This window comes from Heterodontus francisci, chromosome 10 (genome assembly GCF_036365525.1).
Source record: "Heterodontus francisci isolate sHetFra1 chromosome 10, sHetFra1.hap1, whole genome shotgun sequence".
Lineage (NCBI taxonomy): Eukaryota > Metazoa > Chordata > Chondrichthyes > Heterodontiformes > Heterodontidae > Heterodontus > Heterodontus francisci.
The window spans coordinates 52,896,710-52,920,228 of NC_090380.1; the positions used below are offsets into that span (position 1 = coordinate 52,896,710).

At 40.4% G+C, this 23,519-nt stretch overlaps 1 protein-coding gene across 1 annotated transcript in view; it reads right to left on the reverse strand.

Moving 5' to 3' along the window:
- Positions 1 to 23,519, reverse strand: part of pola1 (polymerase (DNA directed), alpha 1) — a 314,072-nt gene that overhangs the window by 265,992 nt on the left and 24,561 nt on the right. Inside the window, exons 9-14 of the mRNA XM_068040569.1 lie at positions 18,673 to 18,814; positions 14,800 to 14,978; positions 11,774 to 11,886; positions 10,857 to 10,973; positions 10,696 to 10,770; positions 9,976 to 10,114 (exon numbers count right to left, since the gene is read on the reverse strand). Coding sequence (XP_067896670.1) covers positions 9,976 to 10,114; positions 10,696 to 10,770; positions 10,857 to 10,973; positions 11,774 to 11,886; positions 14,800 to 14,978; positions 18,673 to 18,814 — 765 coding nt within the window. The remainder of the gene's footprint in view (positions 1 to 9,975; positions 10,115 to 10,695; positions 10,771 to 10,856; positions 10,974 to 11,773; positions 11,887 to 14,799; positions 14,979 to 18,672; positions 18,815 to 23,519) is intronic.

Genomic DNA, 23,519 nt, shown 5'->3' on the forward strand with positions numbered 1-23,519 from the left:
TTGAGGACTCGTCGACTGAGGTAGTATGGGCCGAGGTTAGAAACAGGAGAGGAGAGGTCACCCTGTTGGGAGTTTTCTATAGACCTCCGAATAGTTCCAGAGATGTAGAGGAAAGGATAGCGAAGATGATTCTCGACAGGAGCGAGAGTAACAGGGTAGTGGTTATGGGGGACTTTACCTTTCCAAATATTGACTGGAAATACTATAGTTCGAGTACTTTAGATGGGTCAGTTTTTGTCCAGTGTGTGCAGGAGGGTTTTCTGACACAGTATGTGGACAGGCCAACCAGGGGCGATGCCACATTGGATTTGGTACTGGGTAATGAACCCGGCCAGGTGTTTGATTTAGATGTAGGTGAGCACTTTGGCGATAGTGATCACAATTCGGTTAGGTTTACCTTAGCGATGGGCAGGGACAGGTATATACCGCAGGGCAAGAATTATAGCTGGGGGAAAGGAAATTATGACGCGATTAGGCAAGATTTAGGATGTGTAGGATGGGGAAGGAAACTGCAGGGGATGGGCACAAACGAAATGTGGAGCTTATTCAAGGAGCAGCTAATGCGTGTCCTTGATAAGTATGTACCTGTCAGGCAGGGAGGAAGTTGTCGAGTGAGGGAGCCGTGGTTTACTCAAGAAGTTGAAGCGCTTGTCAAGAGGAAGAGGGCGGCTTATGTTAGGATGAGACGTGAAGGCTCAGTTAGGGCGCTTGAGAGTTACAAGCTAGCCAGGAAGGATCTAAAGGGAGGGCTAAGAAGAGCAAGGAGAGGACACGAGAAGTCATTGGCGGATAGGATCAAAGAAAACCCCAAGGCTTTCTATAGGTATATCAGGAATAAAAGAATGATACGAGTTAGAACAGGGCCAATCAAGGATAGTAGTGGGAAGTTGTGTGCGGAATCAGAGGAGATAGGGGAAGCGTTAAATGAATATTTTTCGTCAGTATTTACAGTAGAGAAAGAAAATGTTGCCGAGGAGATTACTGAGATACAGCCTACTAGGCTAGATGGGATTGAGATTCACAAGGAGGAGGTGTTAGCAATTTTGGAAAGAGTGAAAATAGATAAGTCCCCTGGGCCAGATGGGATTTATCCTAGGATTCTCTGGGAAGCCAGGGAGGAGATTGCAGAGCCGTTGTTGTTGATCTTTATGTCGTCATTGTTGACAGGAGTAGTGCCGGAGGACTGGAGGATAGCAAATGTTGTCCCCTTGTTCAAGAAGGGGAGTAGAGACAGCCCTGGTAATTATAGACCTGTGAGCCTTACTTCGGTTGTGGGTAAAATGTTGGAAAAGGTTATAAGAGATAGGATTTATAATCATCTTGAAAAGAATAAGTTCATTTGCGACAGTCAGCACGGTTTTGTGAAAGGTAGGTCGTGCCTCACAAACCTTATTGAGTTTTTCGAGAAGGTGACCAAACAGGTGGATGAGGGTAAAGCCGTGGATGTGGTGTATATGGATTTCAGTAAGGCGTTTGATAAGGTTCCCCACGGTAGGCTATTGCAGAAAATACGGAAGTATGGGGTTGAAGGTGATTTAGAGCTTTGGATCAGAAATTGGCTAGCTGAAAGAAGACAGAGGGTGGTGGTTGATGGCAAATGTTCATCCTGGAGTTTAGTTACTAGTGGTGTACCGCAAGGTTCTGTTTTGGGGCCACTGCTATTTGTCATTTTTATAAATGACCTGGATGAGGGTGTAGAAGGGTGGGTTAGTAAATTTGCGGATGACACGAAGGTCGGTGGAGTTGTGGATAGTGTCGAAGGGTGTTGTAGGGTACAGAGGGACATAGATAGGCTGCAGAGCTGGGCTGAGAGATGGCAAATGGAGTTTAATGCGGAGAAGTGTGAGGTGATTCACTTTGGAAGGAGTAACAGCAATGCAGAGTACTGGGCTAATGGGAAGATTCTTGGTAGTGTAGATGAGCAGAGAGATCTTGGTGTCCAGGTACATAAATCCCTGAAAGTTGCTACCCAGGTTAATAGGGCTGTTAAGAAGGCATATGGTGTGTTAGCTTTTATTAGTAGGGGGAATCGAGTTTCGGAGCCACGAGGTCATGATGCAGCTGTACAAAACTCTGGTGAGGCCGCACCTTGAGTATTGCGTGCAGTTCTGGTCACCGCATTATAGGAAGGATGTGGAAGCTTTGGAAAGGGTGCAGAGGAGATTTACTAGGATGTTGCCTGGTATGGAAGGAAGGTCTTACGAGGAAAGGCTGAGGGACTTGGGGTTGTTTTCGTTAGAGAGAAGGAGGAGGAGAGGTGACTTAATAGAGACATACAAGATAATCAGAGGGTTAGATAGGGTGGATAGTGAGAGTCTTTTTCCTCGGATGATGATGGCAAACACGAGGGGACATAGCTTTAAGTTGAGGGGTGAAAGATATAGGACAGATGTCAGAGGTAGTTTCTTTACGCAGAGAGTAGTAGGGGCGTGGAACGCCCTGCCTGCAACAGTAGTAGACTCGCCAACTTTAAGGGCATTTAAGTGGTCATTGGATAGACATATGGATGAAAATGGAATAGTGTAGGTCAGATGGTCGGCGCAACATCGAGGGCCGAAGGGCCTGTACTGCGCTGTAATGTTCTAATTCTAAAAAGTTCATTTTATAGTTCAGATATTTGGCTTGCGTAGGTGTGACAGCGCTTTGTGGTTGACTCCTAATGTTCTCTGAAATGGCCTGACCCCATGGCCACCAGGACTACACTGGTTCAAGACAACCCACTACTTTCTCAGACCAACAAAGATGGGACAATAAATGCAGCCAGCTTGTATTGACTGGGCCCTGCTTGTCTCTCCCACTTCAGACCTTCTGATGATCAGTCTGTGCTAGTGTCAGATACAAAACATGGAACGGACCAACACACTACAATTATTATTGACACCAAGCTACAAATGCTTATTGCTGTTACTTAGCAACATGTCGGATGGGAAAGAAAAACAAATCTTTCAGCAACACTATGCCTGATATTAAGTACAAAAAAAAAAGAACAAAAAAGGACTAGTGTAGATGCAGTCTTAGCAGAATGGTGAAATTCCTCCAATAGTAGCCATGCCACTTGGACACACACATGCAGAGTAAATTCTGTGCAGTTTACTCAGAGACTGGATTACATCCTTAATAATAGAGGACAGATGAATACAATCTAGCATTGCCCATTCTAGAAGGCTTGCAGCAAATCTCTCTTTTTCCAACCCACAGACTATTAATCGTGCAAAGGAGGATGCGAATAGATGCCTCTTCAACTGGAAGATTAATAGCTTTCAAATGCATTTGCGTGGTGCTTTAGGAGTTATAAAAACATACATCAGTTCGAAAAACACAATAAATGGCAAACAAAAAGGATTTTAGTTGGTATCAATTTAGATCCACTTGCAATATGCGTGTTTCCAGTGATGGCACAATAAAAGAACTACACTACAGCAAAATGCTAAACCTATATTTATGTAATTATCTTGACAGAGCAATCAGAGACCATTTAGAGTATCATAATAGTGCTAAAGACAAAGTTAAATAAGCTATATGATGCTACAGCTGTATTTTCAAATGCATAAATAATTTGCCAAGAAATATTATGCTTGGATCAACACTCTTGTGAGAATACAGAGAATTTAGAAAGTACATAGAAAGATTTTAAATTAACTCTCCAATGAATCCATGAGAATCAGAAGGTTCCAGGTTTTCAGTCAGGACTGAAATTAACTCATCTGAGCCAGAACAACAGTTTGGGCTCTGCAAGTAGTCTGAATGCCTGAGGCTCGGGATGGGAGTAAAGAAACAAAAATCACCCACTATCGCTTGCAATGACATCTAATCTTTTTTTTTTAATTAAAGATGTTTGCCAGCTTGAAATTGAGCAGCAAAACAGAAATGATCCACAAATGTTGCTAAAAAGTTGGCTGGCAGTTGCATCATCACAGACAAGGTGCAGCACTGACCAGAACAAATCAGAACATAAGAACTTAAGAAATAGGAGAAGGAGGAGGTCATTCGGGCCCTCAAGCCTACTCCACCTTTCAATAAGATCATGGCTGATCTGATTTTGGCCTTAACTCCACTTTCCTGCCTGGCCCCATAACCCTTGTCAATCAAAAATCTGTAACACCTCCTTGAATACATTCAATAACCCAGCCTCCATTGTTCTTTGAGGGAGAGAATTCCAAAGATTAACCACCCTCTGAGAAGAATTTCCTCTCATCTATATGTTTCAATAAGATCCCCTCTCATTCTTCTAAACTCCAATGAGCATAGACCCAACCTGCTCAACCTTTCCTCATAAGGTAACTTCTTCATCCCAGGAAATAACCAAGTGAACCTTCTCAGAACTGCTTCCAATGCCAGAATATCCCTCCTTAAATAAGGACTCTAGTTGCAGTCTCACCAACACCCTTTACAGTTGTCGCAAGACTTCCCTACTTCTACACTCATCCCTCTTGCAATAAACGGCAACATTCCATTTGCCTTCCTAATTACTTGCTGTACCTGCATGCTTACTGTTGGTAATTTATGTACAAGGACACCCAAATCCGTCTGTGCCTCAACATTCTGTAGCCTCTCTCTATTTAAATATTTTTCTATTCTTCCTACCAGAGTGGACAACCTCACATTTTCCCACATTATACTCCATCTGCCAAATGTTTGCCCACTCACTTAACCTATCTATATCCCTTTTCAAACTCCGGGTCCTCCTCACAAATTGCTTTCCCACTTATCTTCATCAGCAAATTTGGCTACAATACACTTGGTCCCTTTACCCAAGTCATTAATATAGATTGCAAATAGTTGAGGCTCCAGCACTGATCCCTGTGGCATTCTTCTAGTTACAGTTTGCCAGCCTGAAAATGACCCACTTATCCTTACTCTATTTCCTGTTCGTAAGCCAATCCTCTATCCATAATAATGTATTACCCCCTACACCATGAGGTTTTAACTTGTGCATTAACTTTTTATGTGGAACTTGATCAAATGCCTTTTGGAACTCCAAATACACTACATCTACTGGTTACCCTTTATCCACTCTGCTTGTTACATCCTCAAAGAGCTCGAATAAATTTGTCAAACACAAGTCCCCTTTCATAAAACTGTGTTGACTCTGCTTGATTGTATTTGGTACAACACAACTTCTTGTTTTACACACAACAGTTTTGTATAATTCAGATTCCAGCTGATAATTTAGATGCAAAGACATTCTTCAGCAGGTGCACTCAAAAGTAAAGAAAGATGACGCCTGACACAGCTCCTTGTATGACAGACATACAGGCTTGCGATCCCTTTGCTCATATAACTAGGGGAATTCCATGAGGTCCCTTGCTAATCCCCATCTTTAATGATTTAGATAACAGCATTAATGGAGTAATTCATAAACAGCAGGAAAATGTGCACAGGGTTCGTAATTCAGACAAAATCAATAGGCTGCAGTTTGCCTCAAGAGAAATTAAGGGAATTAGCCAGTGTGGCAATTGCTCTTTACTGTGGACAAGTGCAATGTTAGGTTTAGAGTTAGAAAACTCCAGGAATGTTGATACCACACAGGTATACTCCTTAAAGGTAACAGATCAAGAAAGAGACGGGAGAAATTCAAGATGACCATCTTTTAAAGATTCAAAAAGCAGTCTGCAGCTGTTAGAGGGAAAGCAGTTTCAGGCTGCATTGCTAGGACCATTAAAGCAGAGTTATAAGCTTTCATACGTCCACACTTCAAATATGGTATCTGGTTTTGATCTCCTCTCACACAAATAGCCTTCAAGTGCTTATTTATGAGGAAAGGCTCCAAGAGCTAGGGATATTTACTTAATAGAAGTACAAGCATCGAGGGTGGGTGACTAAGGCCTTTTTAAATGACAAAAGGATTGGGCTCTGTCGAGGTGGAAGGGTTATTTGAGGTTGTTAGAAATAATAGGATGACAGCATGTGCATACAAGATTTGTAGGGAATCAGCTAGATTTCATGCCAGTAAATATTGCTTCTCACAACGAATCAATCGCCCTCTCAAACAGATTACCAATATGTGCAGTGGGTATGCATTTAATCAGTCTCTTAAAAAAGAATGTGTTAAGTTCCTGGGGGAAGAGGACATTGACACATATAGGAAGTAAGCTGGTAGTTAGCTGGGATTATGAGGAGTTATTGGCCACTGTGGCCTCCTGAAGATTTGTTTCATTGCCTCAGAAGAACTGAGTATCAGCTGTTGAGTTTTTTTCCTCTTTCTTTATGGTCTTGGTATGTAATTGCCTGGATGGGGGTCGGCTTTATCATCTTTTCAAAAGTAATTTATGGGATGTAAAAAAAAAGCACTTTGGGGCATCTTAGAGATTCTATAAAACCCAAGTATTTTTGTTCTTTAGACAGCTTCGTCATGTAATCTCTCCTGCCCTATCAAACACCTTCCCCTTTGTTCTCTCCCACCCCTTTCGCCTTCACTTGCTTAAAACCCAATTCTTTTCTAACCTTTGCCATTTCTGACGAAAAGTCACAGACCTGAAACGTTAACTTTGCTTCTCTCGCCACAGATGCTGCCAGACCTGAGTATTTCCAGCACTTCGTTTTTATTTCAGATTTCCAGCATCTGCAGTATTTTGCTTTTACTTTATCTTTTTCTGTTTATATGTCAATGTGTTCTCTGCTTCATAAAGATGCAAATAGTTATGTTCTAACTCACTACACCTTTTAAGAGAGTCTATTTTAATAAAATAGAAATACTTTGGCTGCAATACACTAATTCTGAATAATTGCTCCCTACAGCTTTGCTGTGAACTGTAACCAGTAAGGAATCTCCCGGCTTTGACAATCTTGACTCACGGGTCATGCTCGTTATTGAAACCTCTCCGCCTGCTTCACTATCCGCCACCTGCACTGCCCAAACTGCTATAGTACCAGGGTGGCCCTCATCACAAAATCACACTTTGGTCCCTTCCTCAACTCCTCTGGCACCTTCTCCTCCTTTGAACACCTCACCTTGTTCCAGCCCCCTCACGTCTCCTTTAAAATCCTCATTCTTTATTCACCACTCCAGCCCCACCTCGAGTTTCTCACCGATACGATCACCTCTCTGCCTCTGAACAGAGCAGCTCCTCATCCTCTCTGATTTCACTCTCCATCTCAATGCCTCTTAACCCAGTATCTCCTCCTTTGGCTGGTGTCCCTCTTTGACTGATCATCCTTCTAAACTGTGTTGGAACGGGGTATGTTAATGACAGCAACCAACTTTCTTTCCCTAGATGCCTGTAATGATCCATATGAACAGCCGAGCGTTCACGAATGGCAGAGAACTGGTACCAAGAACTTAAATTCTGTCAACTTTATACTTTCTTTATAATCCAGAGCTCAGGAGTCTGCAACCTGCAGCTTCACAGCGACACGAGGCTCTTCAATATCTCATCTGCGACTCCCAATCTTTTCCAGTTGGACTGCATTACCATGAAAAAAGTCTTTAAAAATTGAGTCAAGAAAAGTAAGAGCCGTGTTTTTATTGCGAGGATCAAAGGCTAATCATTATGCTGCACTTTGCAGTTTCAAATGATTATTTTGACGAAAAACATCACCGTGTTCTAACTATACCTGTTCGAGTGGTATAGTTACACCATGGTTACAGATAATGCGTTTGGTTCAAGGAACAGATTTTATGGTCGCAACAATTATTGTTCCTAATGATGCTGAGATGATAAATTATTCTAAATGTGCCACTGGAAGCAACTTTATCATGAGAAGCAACAGCTGAAAAAATTGTCTTAATTCTACACATCTTAAGTTAAAGTTTGTTTTAAAGATGACTTTACTGACAAAATTACAGCAAAATTCCATTTATCACAAGATCTTTTATAAAAACACAGACAAAAAGCATTCAGTTTTATATGTAAATTTCTTATTACTTTTTTATTCAAAGTGGAAACATGCTGTTTTTCCATTAAATTAATATGGTTCACCATTTTTACATTTTCTTTTCGAACATGCTTATACATAATTCATGCAAATTGCCAAAACTTGAACATGCATATACTGGAGATACAAAAATCAAAAAAGATGTAAAATAAAAAGTCAAAAAATGCGATAGTTCAGAGTTAGGTCTATTTTAATTCCCATTTATTTCTATTGATAAATAATAAAATGCATGGATTGAATTTATATATGAAAATTATGCATTCTACCAGAGATACTTGCTAATTTGCCATGCATTTGGTTTAGAAATGGCAAATTTTCATCTTGTGGCTCCCAATAGTTTTTATTTTAGGCAATGCTTTTTTTTTTTAAAAAAGACTGTTCAGGTTAAAAAAAAGGTTGCTGAGCCCTACCCTAGCCCAAAGCAAGCAGCTCCTGGACTTCTATACCCTTGTCGACCCAGTCATTTGCTGATATCTTTATTTATTCAGATACTGTGAAATGTAACCAGCAAAATTGCTGTGGTGTTTAATAATTGAGTTCCAACACGCACCTCAAATAGCCTCATGTGCAGCATTAGGGAAATGCAGAATACAAGATCCTACGTTTGATTCCCAGTATGTGCTGAAGTAGCTGATCTGAATAATGTTGGCATTGATGTGCTTGGACTGAGGAGGAAAAATCTGTCTGTGTTCACACTTCATGCCCGCCCGCAGTCAAATCACCTGCAGAGACTTGCTGTTCAGGTGTACAACATGAGGAATGGTCCTTGAATAAGGTAGTGACAGGTTATTGGTGCCTCTGCAATCCATACCCACCAAGCCTTCAGCAGAGAAAGGGATTAAATAAGGTGAAAAAATTTCATCTTTCAAACGAGACATTAAACCAAGATCCCCAAGTGCCCCCTCAGGTGGACGTAAAAAGATTCTATGGTACTATTCAAAGAAGAGCAGGCATCTGGTCAATACATCCCTCAACCAAAATCACAAACAAATTACCTGGTCATTTACTTCATTGCACTTTGAGAGCTTGCCATGCACAAATTAGGTTCCACATTTCCTACATTACAACACTGACTACTGTTACGCTCACATGAAGTGCAGCGATTGAAAATATAAGAATTCAACCTGAAGAGTTATAAAAATTGACTTTTCTTTTAAAAAGTGGACAATGTGCTGGAAAAATGGCCGCCATTGTTCAAGAGACTTGGCCTTGTATATTCAAACTGTCTACTGCCTGACAAGGACAAAAGGATACCTTCTAAGCCAAGAGGTGTCAATTACATCCATCTTGAACCCATCAAGAGACATTTTTAAATGAATGGGTTCTTCTGAAACAAAGGAAGTGTGAAGTAGCCAGATTCTGGGCTACCGTCAGTCACCACAGGAAGATCCTCGTCTCCCAACAGAGGTAAGATGCAAGACCATTTTGAATTAAAAGTAACTCTCTGGAGAGAGAGGAGAGAATCAGGTCAAACATCACCAAAACCTGTCCAGCTGACAGCTAGGAGAAAATCCAGCAAGTCAAAAAAAGGTGCCTTGCTGCGAGTTCTCCACTTCAACTTGTGCAGCAGAGAAATGGAAGTGATCCCATGTCTCCAGATTGAAATTTCAACCAAGAGAAATCTACGAACAATCCAGGCCTGCAACTTTAAAGAGAAATTGACCTCCAAGATGATTCAACAGGTTACCATGCACCCCAAAAACCTACTTCACTTCAAACCACTTACCTCTTTTCCTCTCTATCTCTGTGGTTTGTGTGTGCATGCGAGCGAATGCATGCATAGGTGCGGTTGTGACCATTTCAGGATTGAATATTTGCTCAATAAATAGCCTTCTGTTTTAAACCTACAAGAAAAGTTGTAATTGCCTGTTTATTTGACAAAACAGAGGGGTTAAAACCCTGGTAACAAAAACACTTGCTGCAGTCAATTGGGAGTTGAACAGTGGGAATCACCTACGCTCCTCACCACGTGGCCATAACACTATACCTCAATCATGATATTGATTGTGAAGCATTTTGGGACATATAAAAGTCACAAAAGGTGCTGTATAAATGCAAGCTCTTTCTTTTATCTAGATAAATAAAAATCAGAATTCTTACGAGGAGCCTTGAGTTCCAGCCAGCTTGGTCCCTTGATCTTCCTGTTCAGCAGCAGAAGTTCTAGACTTGATGTATTGGTACCAAACACATGCGAAAAGGTTTCCCCTTTCAAGTCAGAAGGAAGTGGAGGCAGGTCAGCCTGCATCAAAAAATAGCAGCAATTACAAACATTTCACTTTTGAAAACAGCAACATAACATTGGGATATTCAATGTACAAGTTTATTGACATTGGGCAAACAAGCGTTCAAAGACATTTTCAGGCTTGCTGATAAAATGCTGAAAACCTTCAGCTAAACAGAATGACTGATATTTATTCATTACAAATTTTGTATAGCACAGAAACAGGCCATTCAGCCCAACCAGTCTATGCTAGTGCTCATGTCCACACAGGCCATCACTCACTCTATTTACTTAATCTAACCCGATCAACATACCCTTGATTATTTTCTCCCTCATCTAGCTTCTCCTTAATCAATTCAAAATAAAAATTTAGAGGGTAGTGACCCATGAAGATTAATTATACTCCTTCATAGCTTGCATGTACACCAGACTATGCAGTATTACGTGGCAGGCAATAACCTTTGCTGCAACAGAAGTGCTATCAATATAAAATCAAGAATAATCAATTTATTTCACCTGAAGACAAACGACACACTCATGCTCAAAACACAAATTAGAATTCATTCGTACAACTGGTTTAGGCATTTTACTATACTTACTGCATATTTGACTTCTAGGTATTGACAATTTTCAGGGACATCTGGAATTTCAAAAGCATACTTTCTCTCCACTTTCTGAAAAATTAAAACATAACCAAGTCAGTGAAGTCATGTAAAACCAAAGACTGTTTGAATTGTGCAAAACACTTCATTTAACCAACCTTCGATTTGAACTTCATTATTTTGTATTTTTCAGAAATCGCCTCGCTGAATTCCTGATAAACATCCAACATTGCTACAGGTGTCTCTGTATCCTTGCCAGTTTTAAGATTTATGCGCTGAAAAGCATTGATAATGAAAAAATCAATTTTTATCATTTTCAAAATATCTTAATAAAAACATTAAAGTTTAAACAGTCACTACATCTCTAAAGTTTTACAATCTCAATTTAGCATGCAATACTGAAAGAACAAAGCAGCAAACAAACTGGGATTCACACAGCACCTAATTATGCCCTCAAGAAATCTCAAGCAATGGAATATTTCTGAGGTGCAGACACGGCAGCCAATTTGCAAACAGATGAACAAACAGATAATCTTTTTGACAAGGGGAACGTTTTGTCCCTACTTTCCTTCCGTTAGTGCCATAGGATTTTTTTGTGGCTACTTGAGCAGGCGGACAAAACCTCAGTATAAAGTTTCGCCCAAAAGATGACACCGGCATGCAACACTCCTTGAGAGTTGTAAATGGGTCAGCATATATTATGTGCTCTAGTCTGTAGTGGGGCTTGAACCCACAATTTTCCAACTCAGAAGAAATCATATAGAAATGAATCCATTTCTTGAGGAGACATTTTAAAAGATCCAGAGGAGACATCACAAAATTTGAAAAATAGATCTTTAAAAAGGCAACCAGAATGTACATTTCAAGTAAGAAAATGGTTAAAATTTAAATACATTTTAAAAAGGAGCTCTATTCCAAACGGTTGAAGTGTGATTGCTGAAGGCATAACCACCACACCATCACTACAGTAAAAATAACAGACAGTACATATTGTGAACCTTAAATTGACTAGTTTATAAAATTTAATATGTTCCATTACAAACAACTTTATGGCAAGATCAAGGCCATTGCGTACCGTTTCCCGTGGCAACAGGTATATTGTGCGCTCAATATTTCTCACAGCCACACAGCAGCTGACATGTGTCTTTGCTGATTCAATCCACACTTTGCCAAAGAGATAAACGACTCCTGAGAAAAACTCAAAATGGTTAGTTCTTGTCCTTCCAGTATAAAGCAACATGCAGTAGCACAGTCATTTCATCAGATCCGTGCAACATTACAAGGGCATAAGCAAGATCTCATTGAGCTCCAAGCAGTGCTGTTCTGCTTTTTCAATTATTAGGGAGCACATTTTAATAACATGTAGGTTTCTACTTAAAATACAGTTGATGATCATCCAGGTCAATCTTTAGACTGTGCTCTTAGATAATCTCAGGCAAGCCAGCAGTTCAATGCCACATTATGTATCAGAAAACCATTAGCTAAAGGCTGCAGGGAGTACGGTTGGGGGGGTGGGGGGGACAGGGTGCGAAGGAGAGAAGAAGAAAGGAGAGAAATCAACTGTGCGTCCCCTGTGGACATATATAACAGCATTATTAAACTAGGACAGGACAGGACAGGGAACTAAACATTCCTGGTTAGAAAATACTCAGAAGGGATAGAGTGGGAAATGAGTGCAGCTGTAACGTTACTGAGGATTCTATCACAGCACTAGTATATGAGGACATGCTATAGATTTACATTGAGACAGAACCCTTATGGGTAGGGTTAGGAAAGGAAATGGTATATTAAAGGCCATCAAAGCTACAGGGGATGATCCAAGTGTTAAGCAAGAACAAGATGGCAATCATGCAGAGTGATTTTAAGTTTCAAAAATAGACTGAAATAAATGCAATGATGTGGGTCAAAATGGGGAAATTATTTTTGGAATGCACCAGGACTTCTTACATTAGTATGTTTCTAACCCAAGAAGTGATGAAACATTGCTCGACTTAAGTGGGGCAAATGACTAAGGTGAGAGGAGGAGGAATCAGCAAGACTGTTTAATGAAAGAACAGGAAAGGATAATGAAAAGTCAAAGTCTGCTGGACTGAAAAAAAAGACAAAGTTCAGTAAGATAAGAAGGGATCATACTAAAATAATTGGACAGAAAAGTCAGCCAACAGGACAATTGATCAGTAGCGAAAAATCTACAAACAGGAGATGGATAGAATGCAAAACAGATGTATCCCTATAAAGGGAAAAAGGGATGCAAAGATTAAAACTAACCAAATTAAGAAAGCTCTAAAATAAACCAAGGCTAACAATACTAAAGAAAACCGTCAGCGATATAGAAAAAGGAGAGATTAAAAGGGAAATTAAAAGAATTAAATAGGATTTGAGGAAGGCCAGTACACAATATAAAAGTAGTAAAGGGTTTGGCAAAAGTAAAATAATTAAAGAGTATGACCACTCAGTTGAAACAGGAAGTCTAGTTGTGGAGGATGAAGGCATAGTGGAGATATTACATATTTTACAGCGATGTTTACAAGTAATGATGAAATGAGAATATAGGTATACTCGAAGAGCGGGTAGAACAACTGTTAGGAGGTAACTAGAAAAGGAATTTGTTTGCAAATATTAGCAGAACTTAAAGTGGATAAGTTACCAGGCCCAAGTGGCATGCACTCTAGGATATTAGAAGAAGTAACTGAGCAAAGGTTTAAACGACAGTCTTTTCCTCGGTTAAACAAATTGAGCCAATTTAACACTTCAATCGAAGAAAGAAAAGGTGACTAAATCAGGCAACTATAGACCAGCATCAGATGTAGACAAATTCACAATGTGAGATCAATTTAGTGAGGTTTTGGACAGCCAGCAGGAATTTGTTAAAAGCTTGTAGGCCTGGAATTTCCACTTAGAATTTTAAGTACAAATTATGCTCAGGGAAATACAGATTTCTGCAATCTTTGGCATCAATTTAAAAAAACATTACGCGAGAAGATAGTGCGCCTATAAAATTGGCCATAGCCCCAAAACAAATTATTCACCACTGCAAGTTTCTGCTAATTGTGCTCATTTGCAGGCCTGCGAGGAGGCTCTAAAAATTAAGCTTTTTTTAAAAAGAAAAAAGCACAAGGACATTGATAAACCCGTTATAAAAGCTTTAGAATTTTTAATTTACTAAGAAACTGACTACCGTATACCAATACAACTAGTAAATGGTTCGGTACAGATTTTTTAAAAATCTGTTTCAGTTATTTAAAATTGGGTTACTCACAGGTAGTGGACTAGCCATTCTAATTATGGTGCTTATTTTTTTTGAGATATACCTGTTTTCAGCTGCATTAATCAAATTGTAATATATTTTTGAAGAAGGACAAGCAAGCGATGGGAGTATAAATTTAGAGCAACATTATTCAGTATTTTAAAGTTTTTAATTAAAATCTTTGTGGAATATTGCCAATACCTGGCTGATGATATGGAAAGAAACTAAAGGACATGGAGCAACGGAGACAACCTAAGGATTTAAAGATGTAATTCACTGAAAATGTGAGCGCAACATACAATGAAAAAATTGCACAAGATAATGGTTGGACCATAGTTATGGGTAGTTTTGGGCAATCACTCCAGAGAGAGAGTACAGCCGAGGTTCGCAAGGATGATGACAGGAATGTAAATCTATTGCTATGAGCAAAGACGTGCGATGCTCTTTGTACTTCTACTGCAACAGAGAACACTATAATGGGAATTATTAGGGGTGTGTCAAATTAGGAAGAGTTTTGGTAGGGTGACTAGACAAAGACTATTCCCTCTGGTTGAGGAGTTAGGGATAAGGGGATCATCAACTTATAACTATGCTTGGGAGTGAAGAAATGGGTCAGAACTACTTTTTACAGACTTGTTTTGCCACAAGAAGCATTTAAGACGAAATAAATGTTTGAAGCAGAGGAAGATACCGCAGAAAAGTTCAAAATTTGGCACGACAATTATTTAAATGCAACACAACAATGTCAGTAAAACTAGTAGGTAACTAACCATTGCTGTTAGTATAAATTTAGAGCAACATTATTCAGTATTTTAAAGTTTTTAATTAAAATCTTTGTGGAATATTGCCATTACCTGGCTGATGATATTGGTCCTCATAAGCATCCACCCAGTAGAATCTGAATACCTGCTCTCCTTCCGAACCAGTTACTAATGGCAAACGACCTGCGTCGACCTGCACCTCAACCACCACAGAATCACATTCATCTTGGTCCATACGATCCCAGCAAGATGATTCAGTGACAGTAGAATTTCTAAACAAGAGAACAGAACTTTTAAAACATGCATAATCTCTTCAAGAACTAAATGCAGCTTGATTGGGGACTGTCAATGCATCACTTGGGAGACTTCATGTGGACTAGCATGGTGGAAAGGGAGGCGCCTATGCGGACTTCCAGAAGGCACTTCGATAAAGTTACACACAAGAGATTAGCAAAAATGAAAGCACATGAATGAGGTAACCTTGTAACATTGTTTCCTTCCTCCCCACCAGTAACCCAAGAGTGGGTAAAGGAAATATTGTCTGACTGGTGGGATTTGAACTGGGGTCTCAGCTTTTCACTGTATAAATTATTGACTGGATGAAGGAACAGGGAATTATATATCTAAGTTTGTAGATGGCACTAAGTAAGAAGGCACAGTAAGTTGTACAGATTGGAACAGGAAGTTACAATGGGGCACACAGACAGACTAAGCGAGTGGGCAAAACTATGACATTTGGGATTTAATGTGGAAAAGTGTGAGCTCATCCACTTTGGATCCTAAAAAGATAAATCAATATTTTCTTAATAGGGTGAGACTACAAGTGGAGAAGCAAAGGGATTTAGGTGCCCATGTACACAATCATTAAAAGCTAGTGCATAGGTACAGTATGTAATTAAAAAAAGCTGATGGAATGATAGCCCAAAGACAATTGAAATACAACCAGAAAGGGAGCAATGCTGTAAATTAAAGAGAGCCTTGGGTCAGACCCCATCTAGATAACTGCATTCAGTTTTGATTGCAGAACCTCAGCAAAGGCACACTGCCTTGGAGGGGTACAGCAAACATTCAGTAGAAAGATAACCAGGGCATAGAAGGTTAAATTATACAGACAGGTTGCATAAACTTGGCTTATATTCCCTTGAGTTTAGATGGTTGAGAGGTCATCTAAATGAGTTCTTTAAAATGATAAAAGGATCAAATAGGGCAGATCCAGAGAAATTACTTCTGTTGGGGGAATTTGGAACAAGAGGGCATAATATGAAAATTAGACCAAGGCCATTTAACAGCAAAGTTAGGAAACATTTTTTCACAGAAATCTGGAACACTCTACCCCAAAAGGCTGTGAATGCTGGGTGAACTGAAATTTCCAAGACTGAGATTAATAGAATTTTATTACTTAAGGATATCAAGTGATATAGAGCAAAGGTGAGTTAATGGATTTGAGTACAGATCTGCCATGATCTAATTGAATGGTGGAACAAGCTCAAGGGCCGAAGGGCACACTCCTGTTCCTATGAATAATAGTTATTTTTGCATCTCAATTCATGAAGCAGCAACTGTGTACAAAATTAAGTGGTCAACGTTCCTTCGGACAAAAAGTGGGACCAATATCAGTATGAAATTTTCCTCCAGATGCATTAATGTACCAAAGTATTCAAAATATGACGATGCTTTTAAGATCTATCGCAAGGACAGAGGAAAATGTACTTATCAACATCAGCATAGGAATCTTAAATTGCTTCTCTACAAACGTTTGAGCTCATTTTGTACCCCTTAACATCTCGTCTCAAAATTACAGACTGGATGCTAAAATAACCAGAATGTCAACCACATTATTCAGAACTGGCTCCACAGACCCAAGGCCCACAATCCATGGGCACCTCACTGATCAAGACAAATCATGAGTGAACCTGGTAGACTGAGCCCTCTTCGAATAGATCACCTTCAACCCAATCCAGACACACATTGACTAGTGACTTATCCATATTCGGAGAGGGGTCGATACCAGACGATACGTCAGAAGCTAGAGAAGGATTTTCAGCTTGTAATGTCCACTTATCCAGGACCACAAAAATTGATCACTTTCAGTTTCAGCATCCACAAACTGCCTGGAATTCTGCAAAAGCTGTCATCAAAATGGAAATTTCTTGCTCAGCGGTCCTGAAATTACCACTCAAAAATGAGACTGACAGAGAACACAGAAGATTGAAAGTCCTCGGAAAGTACAATGCTGGGCAGGCCCCAGGTACAATTTTCTGACCAGACAAGGAACTTCACACTGCCCAGCATTCTGGGTGGTAAAAATCAGACCAAATGCAATCCCCTCTTTTGACGTCTTATTAGTTGCAGAGTGAGCCTGAAGTATTTTTGGACTGAAAAGTATCCCAGATATTTTACTTCAGTGATTGCCTGTAAAATTACCTTTAACTTGTGCTTTTGAATAAACGTGTGAAAAGCTGAGACTAATGGTGAATCAACAATGGGATTCTTTGGCAGGCATCAACACCAAGCTACTGCTGAATCTATTTTATGGTCTGTATAATGCCAACCAGTAAGTGTGCTATCCTTTTGGAAGTACAGCCCAGCCCAACAATGGATTGAATCTGTGGTTAATAGGTAAACTGGCAGGTCAATATAATAGGTGCCGTTTCAGCTTTACTTTGCAAGAGGCCCATTACGCAAAAATTACCAAAGACCATCTCCAACCCCATTACCAGATTCATATCCCATTTATTTAGTTATAGAGGCATTATGGCACAGAATGAGGCCATTTGGCCAATGGAGCCCAAATTCTGAGAGTTAACAGGGGCAATTTTCAATGGCTCCCTTAGGCACTAAAGAGCCTCCCAGGTGGCAGGCTTTTAATGCAAAAAATCATCTTGATGAAGGAGTTGAAGCATGTGCTAGGAACGGCTGCCTGGAGGATGTTAAGGGGCTGATTAAATTGCCTGCTGGCGCTCTTTAGTGAGGCTGCACGGCATCTTGGTTCATAACACTTCATTTACTGACTTCTCCGAACTGACCCGTGGGACAGGAGTAAACAAGTGGTTGCAGAGGATTTTGAGCACTATTTAACAGCTTACTCGCTTTTTAACTGTTCACTTGCTGCTCGAGGCTTGAAGAGGACTTCTGAAACACATCAAGAGATTTTGTCAAGACTCCAACAACATATATTCTGGAAATTTTCCGAAAACTTCACCTAAAAAGAGGACGTGCTGTGCTACTCTAACTGATTGCACACCTTACAGGAATCTCCCAGGAGAAAGGGAGTGTTTGGTATCTTGCTAGGGATCCTCCATGGTCTGCAGAAGGAATGGGAGGAATACAAGAGGTCGAGGAGAGCAGCACCAGCTGCTGAAGAGGAGTACAGGAGGGCAAAGTAGACTCCTACTCCCCTGTGGGTGCAAGACATCCCTCCTGCTCTGGATCTCCTCCATGCGGACCTCCAATGCCATGTCCTCTACCTCAGTCTGAGCCATCCTGAAACCTGCTGCTGTGTGTCAGCCAGGTACTCCACACCTTCAGTGGAAGTGGGTGCATGGAGCCTACATACACTGATCAATGTTCCCTCTAATTTCTCTTTGCTGTCCGTGGAATGTTTTCTGCAGGTGCCTTGGAAATTGCTGTGTGGCCATGTGTGAACACATTTAAAAGGGAACTTTGGTTGTGAGCAGCCAGTTTGTTCCCTGCACGGTAAGTTTCAGTTTGCTGCATGCTCACTTGCCCACGCAATTTAGAGGGAAAGTTGATAAACAAAAATACCTTCTAATCAGCGGCTGAATGCTAAACCTGCAGGGGTCTATTTTCGTGCCTCCAGGAAAAATCGTACTCTGAACAGAGACTTTCAAACAGACATGTCTTATTAGCATAGCACCCATTTGCTGCTCATTTCATCCTTTCACCAAAACAAACCCCATGTATTATAGTAATTCCCAAAAATGTTATTTTGCTCAATCATCTTACATGAATGGTTTGTCTTCCTCCTCTGGTTCTTCTCTTGTGATGTTTTTTTCAGGTTCAGTTCCCATTTTCACGGTGGAGAGAGATTCAGTTTCCATGGGTTCATCAAAGTCTCCCTCATCGAACTCCACTGCATAGGGGTCATCTACAAATCAAAATTCACAACTTAAAACACACAAGGAGGTACACAGTGCTGAAGCCTTCAGGTTTAAAAAGGGGATCTCTCAAATGTTTCTCCATTTCTCCCTCAACAGATGCTGCCAAACCTACTGAGTATTTCCCAGCATTTTCTGTTTTTATTGCAGATTTCGAGCATCTGCAATACATTACTCTTGTACTAATCTCTCAAATGTGGTTTTTTTTAAATAACTGCCGCCACATGCCTGAATGGATACACAGTGTCATATGCAACGGTCATGTTAGTGGGCAACAAGGACTTGATTTTCTCTGCCACTGAAGTTGCCAGTCTAAGTTTAGCCACCACAGAGAGGTATCAAAAGGATTCAGTTGCTTCTCCACACGGAAGGGAAAGTTTACACAAAGGTTATTCTTGAGTCAGTGCCATAGACCTCCAATTAGGCAAAACACTCAATGGCACCAGAAAAAAACTAAAATCTGTTGTCTGCTTGTGGTTGTCTAGTTGTTAGTGGGGATGAGTCCATAAAGCACATCTGCTTCTTAGTTTGATATTCACACCAGACGCAACATTGGATAGTCGTTGCGTGAAACGATAAAAGTTGCTCTCGTGCGGTTAAAGCACCATAATGGGAGGTTTAAGCCGCATCTAACTATCTGCCTGAAACTAGAGGTGGGGAGGATTTTCCCAGTTTGGTGAAGGTGCTGTGGAAAGCCTGGAAAAATGATGCAAATGCAGTTTATGCCATTTTCCTGGGTTTCTGTGCCTCTTCTGCCAAGGTTACAGCGGATGAGTGGGAAAAGCCCACGGAAATTCACCCGCTAGGTCTCAAAATTGGAAAACTTTTTGTTCCGTTGCATATAGTTCAGTATGGTAATTGAAAAGTCCTGGAAATAGGGTCTGCTATAGCCAACGCATGATCCAGGCAAACTGGTAAAATAATAGAGGACAAAACACAATACTCAGACACAGAAGTTGTTTATCTGGATTTTGTGGCAGTAATGGTGGCAGGAACTGTAGAGATGGCATCATTACGCTTCTGAAACTGACAGCAACTTCTGGAGTCTGCAGATGCACAGTTAAACTTGGAAATCCAGAAGCTGTTGTTAGTGAATCTAAGCTTCCCCACAGGGTGCACTGTTGAAATCCCTGAAGATGGCAATCATAGAATTGTTGTACTATAGAAGGAAGCCATTGCACCCATCGTGGCCGTGTCAGCTCTCTGCAAGAGCAAATCAGCTAGTCCCACTCGCAGCCCTTCCCCCATAGCCCTGCAAATTCTCTCTCTTTAGATCCTTATCCAATTCCCTTTTGAAAGTGACTACTGAATCAGCCTCCACCACACTCAGACAGTGCATTCCTGATCCTAACCACACGCTGCGTAAAGAGATTTTCCCTCACATCACCTTTGGTTCTTGTGCCATTCACCTTAAATCAATGTCCTCTGGCTCTCAACCCTTCCGCCAATGGGAACAGTTTCTCTCTATCTACTGGGTCAAAATCCTGGAACTCCCTTCCTAACAACACTGTGGGTGTACCTATCCCACATGGACTGCAGCAGTTCAAGAAGGCAGCTCACCACCACCTTCTCAAGGGCAATTAGGGATGGGCAATAAATGCTGGCCTAGCCAGTGACGCCCACATCCTATGAACGAATAAAAATAAACTCTGTATAAACCCCTCATCATGACCGCTAACAATTCTCCTTTCTACTATCTCTTCCCTGAGAAGAACAGTCCCAGCTTCTTCAATCTATCCGTGCAACTATCCTGGAAACATTCTTCCTTCCTAAAGTGTGGCGCCCAGAATTGGACACAATACTCCAGTTGAGGCGGAATCAATTTAATAAAGTTTCAGCATAACTTCCTTGCTTCTGTACTCTTATCTATTTATAAAACCCAGGATCCCATATGCCTCTTGAACCACTTTCTCAAACAGCCCTGTCACCTTCAATGATTTGTGCACATATACTCCCAGGTCCTTCTGTTCCTGCACCCCCTTTAGAATTGTACCCTTTAGTTTATATCGTCTCTCCTCATTCTTCTTACCAAAATGGATCACCTCTCATTTCTCTGCATTAAATTTCATCTGCCACACATCCGTCCATTCCATCAGCCTATGTCCTCTCGAAGTCTATCACTCTCCTCCTCAGTTCACAATACTTCCAAGTTTTGCATCATCTGCAAATTTTGAAATTGAGCCCTGTACACCCAAGTTAATGTCATTAATATACATCAAGAAAAGCAGGGGTCCTAGTACCGATCCAAGGAGAACCCAACCGTATACCTTCCTCCAGTCCGAAAAACTGTTCACCACTACTGTTTCCCGTCACTCAGCCAACTTCATATCCATGCTGCCACTGTCCTTTTTATTCCATGAGCTTCAAATTTGCTGGCAAGCCTGTTATATGGCACTTTATCAAACACCTTTTGGAAATCCATGTGCACAATAACTGCATTACACTCATCAATCCTCAATCAATTAGAAATCCCTGAACCAACGAAAACTTGCCCTTTAAGCAATTAGTCTCGCTGCAAAAGCCCTTGAAAAAGTTACACCTTATTGAATAATGCATAATTGGGTTACTAACAGTATACGAAATTCATAATTACTGCTGAAAAACCTCTGGCCCTAAAAAACTGATTTTATATTTGTGGAATGACAAATCTCTCGATTATGATAAAAAATTTTTTTTAAGTTTAATGATATTTCAGCTCTCATCTTAATCCCATATGTATATCTCATTTACTTCAGTCCCTGCAAAATATTAAAAAGTGAAGGATTATCAGTGCATTTTACTTCAATGTGATTGGTTGCTTACCCTGCTTGATGACATCACTATTGCTGGATGTCTGGAGATGCCCTTGACTTGGCACCAGATTCAAACTAACATTGGAAAGGGGGGGGGGTGGGGGGGAAGTGATACATTTTGGTATGAAGAATGAGGAGAGGCAATATAAACTAAAGGGTGAAATTCTAAAGGGGGTACAGAAACTGAAGGACCTGGGGCTTTATGTGCACAAATCATTGAAGGTTGCAGGGCAGGTTGAGAAAGTGGTTAAAGAGGGAAAAGGGGGAAAGAGGGGGAAATCCATCAACAGAGATTGCTAGATCTTTGTGAGCAGCCTTCAAAGATTAGAGGCGAGTGATATTGCTGAGCCACTGAACACTAAATCCAGCTTTTTCTTTTAAAAAAAACTCAACAGTACCATGGTGAGCAGTGAACCTGTACTAGTTAAGAACCTAGGCATGAACCATGGAACCACTCTCTGGTTCTCCCATGTCAAAGAACCAGGGTAGATACAGCTGTACTAATTTTCTGAATGACTACACCTTCAAATTGCACAATGTGACATTCACACTTCCCAGAGTTTAATTTATCCCCTACTCCTTCATAATTACAAAACAGTTCCAAAGTGGTTTCTAAATCAGTATTAGCAGTGCTATATTTGTAGGTTGTGTGGTACAGAAAGAGATGCATCTTAAATTAGTTCACATCAATATTTTCATCTAATTATAAACACTGGCTTTTTTTTTAGGGAGCATGTGTCATTATCAAACTGCCTTTAAAATTGCATTCCCTAAGCTTTGTTCTACCACCACCTAGTGGCCACCAAATGAAAAACACAGTGCAAGAGCCGAACTGAGCATTTCCCACTTCTCTGCCTGGATCATTTTCCTTTAGTCCTGCCCTCAATTACTCAGATACACTAATATCCAGAACAACACTCAAGGTCAATGAGATGATTTCCCAGATGTTCCCAGTCTTTGAAGTCTATTACCAATTCTCTCCCATTCCCCACCCCATCAGATTTTTAATTTGCTACTTAAATTTCATCACTTTCGTGACTTTGTGCTGAACACTGAAACTACATAGGTATTGGGCACATATTTACATTAGTAATATGACCAAGGGGTATCAGATCAAAATCGAAGAACCACAGTCCAGGATAACTCTTCGAATTTATGTACTGTCAGGTAATTATAAACTTTAACAGTGATGGTCACAAATTTTAAAACTACCAGACAAGGCTAAAAAAATGTACCTACTCTACTTTACAGTACTGCACTCAAAGCAGGAAGTCAGCCAACAGATTTATTCTGCATCAGTCTTGGACCTGGGAATTAAAGCCAAAAAGTCTGCATGGTCTCCTAAACCGAAGAACTGTTCTCAATCCAAAGTATGAATCAAATTTTCTCCGATTTTTTTCTCCCCTCCTTTCTCATCTTTTTGTCTCTTCATCTCTGGCTGATTTGCTCCTGTCCTTTTCACTGTTTTCCAATACTGTCCTTTGGGTTTTGTTGTTCAGCTACATTAGCAAAGGGCTCCCATTAAATAACCTTGACTTGAAAGCTTAACTGAATATTGGTGTGACCAATTCCATTGCCACTGTACATAGGTAGAGGCAGAATTAGTTTGTGTATAAATATATACTGATAATATTGAGTGCTGTACACATTTGAAGCTCAAGCAGGGGTAGGTCTAAAATGGCCACTAACTCCACTATGTTTGGTTTCTAGATTACTTTTCTCGGTCTCATACAGTATTATTCAAGCTAGGGAAATGCTGTTTGATGACAATTCCCTCCTATGTGGCATTCAACCTGAAAGTGGGAATATTATGGAGTCAACTCTGTTGCTTCATTATTTATGTCTGCCTGGAATTCAATGATAGCCCATGGATCTCAAAAGAAAAAGGATAGATTTAAGCCTC